Source organism: Vollenhovia emeryi, unplaced genomic scaffold, assembly GCF_000949405.1.
Source record: "Vollenhovia emeryi isolate VEMERY1.0 unplaced genomic scaffold, V.emery_V1.0 DF939147.1, whole genome shotgun sequence".
Classification (NCBI taxonomy): domain Eukaryota; kingdom Metazoa; phylum Arthropoda; class Insecta; order Hymenoptera; family Formicidae; genus Vollenhovia; species Vollenhovia emeryi.
Window position 1 is genome coordinate 118664 of NW_011967219.1, and position 7997 is coordinate 126660.

Sequence of the window (7997 nt, forward strand, 5' to 3'; positions counted from 1 at the left end):
TGTATATAACATGCACTTTAACAGACTATTATTTTTATTTTTATTTTGACGTAACGTGAAAGATGTCATTTTGGGACAGGTTATGAAAGTATGAAACGAACAAAATGAGTTTCATGCGTTTACATCGTCATTTGTATCATTTGATACGCGTATCAGTTTAGTATGATACTCCTAATTGATATGCTCGTACCAAGTTGATCCGGCAGCGTTTACATCGTGCGTACTTAATTATTTGGTACGAATATAGTACTTGATACGCGTATCAAATACACGATGTAAACTAGGCCATTTACTCAAAAAGTAACGAATCGTTACTTTGCAGTTACTTTCTTGCAACGAAAATTAAAATATCATATCTGCATTTGGATTGTAAAGTGTCGATAAAGCCCTAGTAACACAAAGTATTGCAGCACAATATTGGAAAATAATGTCAATGCAATGTTATAGATTGGGTACGAATTGGTCAACAACATTGGTACAACATTGTAAGGTGGACGCCTCCTCTTATTTAGCCAATTTGTCGAAGCAGCAATATTGGTCCAATAATATTGGAGATAAATTAAGATATAGGGTGTTGAAAAAAAAGTGTGTAAACTATTTAAAAGAATTTATCATGCCCACAAATAAGACGAAAAGTCTTAATAAATCTAGGTCCGCAAATGAGTCGTTTTTGAGGTATTTTTAATTTTTTTATTCCTATTATTTTTACTTTTTCTTTTAAACGGGTCAACTCGTTGCTATGATTACCGAGATTATTGATCCATGAAGAAGTATTTTTACGAATTAAGTAAATTAAGTTATCATATTATTGCAAGTATCTAAAAAATGGCTCATTTGCAAACCTCTATTTATTAAGACTTTTTGACATTTATTTTTAGTTACACTAAATTCCTTAAAGTATAAAAATTAGTTGTATCTGGGTTGCTTTTAATGAAATAATGTTATTATACATATACATAGTATATGCAACATATAAGTAGAAAGCTCGTCTTTGGAGACGGCTTGTTTTATCATTGGTTCAAAAAGATCAATATAAACCCGCTTACATTAGTACATACTATAAGAATTATATAATGATAAAAATAATGTGCATGTATGTTAGAGTACATGTTATTAGTATTTTATCTTGGCTCTATAATCAAGTGTACACCGTCTTTCGCTGAAAGAACTAGATACTTTTCGCTGAAGATAACAGGAACCCGAGTCCGGGGGTGAAGACTGAATTTATATTTTGACAGCAGACTTGCAAGCCCAACTTTTGTTTGCATGTAGCCAAATCGAGTACCTGAAAATATTAGTAGATAGAAAATAGAAAATATTAGAGTATCATTAATTCTCGTGCATTCATTCGCTCAAACATTTCTTATTCAAATATTATTGCGAATTTTGCAAAATAGTATAGAACTTTTATTTAATTTGTTCCGCTCTAGAGCCAATAAAGAAGCAGAGTTTCAGATGAGATGACTTAAGGCGAAATCCTGATTGGATCGCGTAAGCAATTTAGTAGGTGATTTTTATAGGTAACGTATATTTTTAATTATGTTTATATACATCTATAATGATAAAAAATTAAGCTGTTGTACAGTTTTATCTGCTTTTATAAAAGTCCATATTTCAAGAGTACCTTAAAAAACGAAATCTACATGTTTTTATATTAATGTGAATGTTTTCTGTTGATATTTTATAAACTAATGTTGTACTTTTGTATTTAAAAGAGTATCCAACATAGGTATAAAATTATTATGGCAGTAGATAGTAAGGAAACGTTGTGTAAAAAGGGACTCTTCTATCTTCAGAAAACAGTGTCTGTAAAATTTTGAAATAAAAGAATCGAAATGACCATTATTGTCACCTTAAGTATAATTGCCATAGAAAATAGGTATGTAAGTAATGCATGTAGCACAAATAGTTTAGAAATAATGAGGTGAAATAAAATATAATAGTACATAAATTCATATTCTTACCGATGCATATTCGCGGACCTTCCCCGAATGGTAAATAAGCATAAGGATGTCTCTCTGCTACCACGTCTACATTGAATCGTTCGGGATCAAATTTATCTGGGTCTGGATATACTGACGGATCTCGATGCAGCCCAAGTACTGGTATAGTTATTAACGTTCCCGTTGGTATGCGAATATTTATTGTAGGTAAGTCTATTTCTTTGGTACATGTGCGATTCAATACTGGAAGCGGTGGATATTTTCTCATAGTTTCTGAAATATGTAAAAGAAAAGTATTAAGACTCATGTCTTCCAAAATGCAAACAATTTGTTGAACAAGTATATAAGATGTCCCAGAGCACCTTGCTTATAGAAATAATGAAGTGACTTTGTGCATTAAGATCTTCATCTTTTGTTTGATGTCTGAGAATAAGTGGAGACACAATGTGATATAGAGTACCTGCCTTTTACTACTTTGTGAAGATATGTCATTTCATTCAGAGCGTCGTAAGTCAGACCACCATGTTCTTTTACTATTTCATCGATTTCCTTGCGTGCTTTGTCTTGTATATCATGATTTTGTGCTAATTCGTAAAGAGCAAATGTCGCTGTCGTTGAGGAAGTTTCAAAACCAGCTATGAAAAAGATATAACTTTGCGCAGCTGCTTCCGCCATAGTGAGTCTACTTTTGGTTGCTATGGACAAATAAAACAATATAATATTATTGACAAGAGTGTAAAACGTGTTAAGAAATAATTTTATTTACCCAATGCTATACACTGACATTCAAAAGTTTGGAAGCTGTCATGTTTTTTAGTTAAACAAAAAATTACATGTTGATATGTTTAATTAAACCACCCGTAATAAAGGTTTATCATATTTATACCTGAATCACTTGTAGAAAACATTTCTTCTTCTAAAATTCTCTAACTTGACTGCTTCCACACTTTCGAACGGTAGTGCATATAAGTGTATATATTGTATATATTTTATATTTTCGTGTTGTGAAATCCATATTTCGACTTTTTTTTATGATCACATTAATTACGTTATACAAATTATTTTATATAAATATTATTATAACACATGTACATATATGTACGTACACAGGAATCACTGATGCCTTCCCATATAACTTCAGGCACAGGTAGAATACATATACATTTTCCATGTATGAATATGCAAAATGTATAAATATGTTGATGCACAAATTCATGTTGGAAGGCATCAGTGATTCCTAGTGTACGTAATATTTGTAACATACATGGTCAAACTATTAATGTCAAAGTGAACATAAAATATACTAACATGATTCATTAGTTGCCTCCTTGTCATCGTCAGGGTCAACATAGCCTCTCTCCATGAGTTGCATGAGCAAATTCATAAAGTCATATCTTACAATATTATGAGCTCGCCTATGTTCCACATTATCTCGAAACAAATTCATATAAAACTTGGTGACTGATCGGTCTGTGAAGGGGATGGAAAAGAATTCCATTACTTGCGGCACAAATATAAAAAGAGGGATCCAAATAGGACTCATCTCAAAAACTTTTTTTCCCTTGGTACAAAACTCGTTATTCGGCTCCTCAATGCAATTAGTTTTGATACCTAATGCCATTGACGTGATTACATCCGTTGTATATCTATAGTAGTAAAATTAACACGTTTTTTTTAGTAGAGTTTAATAAATTCTATTAAATTTGCGATATACTATAGTTGTTAACATATATCATGAAAATAATTCAAACAAACAAGATAATTAAGTTTTACTACGCTTTGGTATGACGAAATTGTATGACGAAATATAAAAGAATGTACGCCTACATGTACGTTGGGAACCGTTAAGAATCAAAGTCGAACGTATTTCATTGATAATTTTTTATGTGTGTATGAATGACCTTATTAAAAATAATTGATCTTCGACTTTTGCTCATTTAGATAAATTATCTTCTGCATTACTTGTAATTATGTCGACATACTTTGAAAATACATGTTGGCAAGAATGCCGTGAGTTCGAAAAATACTGTATGTAAGATGCATTTATTAAGCAGCAATATTTTATTTTTAACTAATATTTTCTTTATACTTCGTTAAGCAATAAATACTAAATCAATTAAAACATTTTTGTACAAAAGAATCATCTACTCTAGCACAAACTACTTATCCTTATTTTATGTTCAGTATTTTGTATTTATTTTTTAGTTAAATTTTTTTTCATTAACAAACAATTCCATTTATGTATATTAGTTCCTTCAAATAAAACTTACCTTGCAAATATATCTTTTACCTCGATGGAATCTTTCATCTTTGCTTTACACTCTAGATATTCTGCAAGTTTTTCGCCACATTCCTGCAGGATTGGAAACATTTGTTTTAATTTTCCCGAAGTAAAAGTGGGTGTCATCTTGACTCGCATATTTCGCCATTTCTTCCCAGGCATTGAAAACAAATGAGCGGACAATGGGTCAAGTTTCTCGTTGCAATACGTTCCACGATCATGGAAACTTGCAAATTCCTTTGTTAGCACCGTTTGTACAAGATCGTGATCGGCAATTATCAAATTTGGTTTAAAGAGTGAATAGGTTCCAATAACGCCATGATGCTTATATTTGATGTAGATATCATGGAGAAATACACCTGTTGAATTTTTTAAGTTACTTTTGTAGGTTTTGTTAATAGCACTAAAATAAACAACAAAATGTCATTTATTTTGTAAAAATAGTATGTTCTTTGTAATGATAAAGTTCAATAATAAATTAAATATGATTGTTATACCTAAATTATAATATGGCAATTACAGTTTAGTAAAATATAAAAGTACATTTAGTGGGAGTTGTACATGTATTTTTAATTTACTATATGGCTGTTAAATTTTATGATTCTTAACTAGTTTTAGTTCCAAATATTAATTTTATCTTTTTAATTAAATGATAAAAATATATTAATTGTGTATTTAAAAAAATTACGAACAATGAATTTGTAAAATATAAAAGTTTAACATAAAATATAATTGATGAGTATTTCATAAGTAGTATACATATAATTTGAATTTGCCACATTGTTCCTAAAGTGTTTAAGTTATTTTTAGTTTAAATATTAATTTTGTTTTTCCAATTTTAGTTAAATATTGAAACTAATCAACATTATAGTGTCTTGATATATACTACATGCACATTAATATTTCGTATAGATAGACCAGCACTACTTGCCTACTTGCACTTTTCCAAGTATGAGATTCGTTATATTTCCCGTCGGTACAACGGGTTCGAGGTAAAAAACACCTCTCTTGCGCCAAAAATTGAATATCACAAATTTATAATAAAGGTACACAATGCTCAGGGCAACGACGGAAGCCCCGATTAATTCTACGAGCACCATTGTTAACCTGAAATCTGACGATAAACAATTTTCTTATAAATGTTAACGTAGTGCAAGATTTGATAAGAACATTAGCTCTTAAATTTTTTTTTGTGCTTCTACAATTTGCACTAGATTCATACACGCGATTTATATATAACTCAGAGATTTGCAATTCTACTACTATTCGTATCAGATTTTTAGGTCGTTTGCAAGAGATTCAACTATCTACAGTATAATTGTATTTCTGTTTGCATCCTCTCTAAAGGAATACTCTACTAAAACTGAAAACTGAACGTGACTGTAGATAAGATATATATATATACGCGCCGGATATATATATCTATATATCTATATATACATATATATAGATAAGATATATGTTATACGCACTGGAAGAAATGGGTTTGTATATGTTGAGACACACGCATTATACAAGCATGCGGATAGTCCATATCATAAAGCTACCTGCTTTTTTGTGTGCGTGTACCTCACACGTATGTACGATACCATTTCCTGACCCCCCCCCCTCTTACTCTCTCTTTCTTACGGTATATGTATGTATGTGCGTGTGTGTATGTGTGCGTTTGTATGTATACAGGGTGCTAAAAAACTGAGTGCCATAAATTTCTGTGATAAAAGAATGACGAGTCCGAGCATTTTAAGTATAGGAACCATGGTTCGGCGACGTTTTATTACGGCGTGATGGGCGTTTCATTAAATCGTCACAACGTTTGCGACGCAATGATTTTATTTCGTCAATTTCATATATGTATTTACAATAACTGTTCAAAGTTACGACCTCCAACGTTCCGACAAGTCACAGCAACGGAGCAATGACTGCCGCGTTCTTTGGAATATTCCAGGCATGTGTCGGATGATTTCAGATGCCTCTATGATGCGAGCGACCAGATCCTCCTCGGATTCGACTTTTTCAGAATAAATCATATTTTTCATTGCACCCCAGAAAAAGAATTCGAGAGGCGTTAAATTTGGTGACCTTGCAGGCCACGTCACAGGTCCACCCCGTCCGATCCACCTGCATTGCAGGAATTGTGACGATTCAATTAATCACTCGTCACGCCGTAATAAAACGTCACCGACCTATGGTTCCAGTACTTAAAATGCTTGTACTCATCTATTCTTTCATCACATAAATTTATGGCACTTAGTTTTTTAGTACCCTGTATATCTTATTAAGGTAAAATTATATGTATACTCGTAACATTTCTTATAACGCATTCTTTATGATCAAATTTAATTACAATGCGTGCTCTCTAAAAATCAATTAGTGAATTATCACTGGAAACAGTGAATAGCCACTGATTTGCAGTTATAAATATACTACTGAAAATTTCAGTGGTATACTTATAACTGTAAATCAGTGGCTATTCACTGTTTCCAGTGATAATTCACTAATTGATTTTTAGAGAGTGCTGAATGGGTGACCTCATTTTCACTTCGACAACACGCACAGAGAAAAGTAAATCTATTTATAAGATCTACTTTTATAGCATTATTGACTGCATAGTTCAGAGTTTATCTTTTCCTCTCCATATATATCGTTAAAAAATTGTATTTGGAGGTTATAGCTTTCCACATTAATTGAAAATGTACTTTTGAATTTGGTGTATTTCTAAAAATGCCTTTATATGAAACCATTTCAGTACTTATTTTTTAACATTTTTTTAAAGAAAGATATATGTATATTCATTTTTAATTCCTCTAGGCCTATTGTTTGTTTTTTAATTTGTGCGTTATCAATTTTAATCTGATTATTAGTTACCCAAACAACACGTATGACTAAAAGGCATCTTTAAGACGTCTTTGAGTCATCTTTTAGGTATGTACGTCTAAAAGACGACTTAAAGACATCTTAAAGATGCCTTTTAGACATGCGTGCTGTATGGGTATTTTTATATTATCCGTAATAGAGAAATTAGCATTATATGATTTATACAAAACAATACATTTTTACAAAACATTTATTATGTTATTTTAAAACATCAAAGGCTGAGTAAATAAATGCTAAATTATAAAATAGGTTTTTTTTAGAAAACAGCAAAAAATATATGTAGCATTATCAAATATTTAATACTTTTTAAAAGACTTTGCCACAAAACCTGTCAAGAGCAACGAAACCTCTCAAAAAAGCGAGCACCGTTAGCGATTAATTTTGCTTTTTGGTACCAAAAGCAAGAAAATCGCACAGATTTACCTGACGACACTTCTTAAAATTTATACGTTTGAATTTAGCATTACGATATCTCCTTTCATAGAACACAGAAAGAAACACTAGAAACACTTGACCGCGCGTTTCCCTTTTATTACACGCGTCCATCAAAAATATTTATTTGTTCGCCGGAGCAGAGTAGAGATTAATTAAACTCGAAAAGTTTCGTTAAGAATTGCTTTAATTACGTGGTCAACTCTGATTTACATCCAACGGGGAGCGATCTCTCTGCATTGAAGTCACAATCACAAGTGTCTGCGAGAGCGCGGATGGTCTCCTTCACTGTCAACGTGGTGATCCGTAATTAATTCGAAATTTGATCGTTTGCTCTCGACTCTAAACACGGACCGACAACTACGATGTTATTCCGGACGAGATCGAGTTTATCTACGACGTAGGGCAGTACTTGTTTCTAACGGTACATCCCGGTTAAGAAACATTCAAGAAACCAAGCGGAGTAT

General features: G+C 31.9%; 1 protein-coding gene across 2 annotated transcripts in view; it reads right to left on the minus strand.

The window, feature by feature from the left end:
• The window catches only part of LOC105565996 (probable cytochrome P450 6a14), a 24086-nt gene extending 16160 nt beyond the window's left edge, over positions 1-7926 (minus strand). The window contains exons 1-7 of one of the 2 annotated variants that reach the window (XM_012019650.1): positions 7725-7926; positions 5156-5338; positions 4214-4583; positions 3252-3589; positions 2408-2638; positions 1965-2216; positions 593-1285 (exon numbers count right to left, since the gene is read on the minus strand). In XM_012019650.1, the coding sequence (XP_011875040.1) occupies positions 1122-1285; positions 1965-2216; positions 2408-2638; positions 3252-3589; positions 4214-4583; positions 5156-5324 (1524 nt within the window). In that variant the 5' untranslated portion in view covers positions 5325-5338; positions 7725-7926 and the 3' untranslated portion in view covers positions 593-1121. Of the gene's footprint in view, positions 1-592; positions 1286-1964; positions 2217-2407; positions 2639-3251; positions 3590-4213; positions 4584-5155; positions 5339-7724 lie in introns of those variants that run through there. The other variant, XM_012019649.1, reaches the window with a different exon arrangement.
• Positions 7927-7997: the final 71 nt, after the last annotated feature.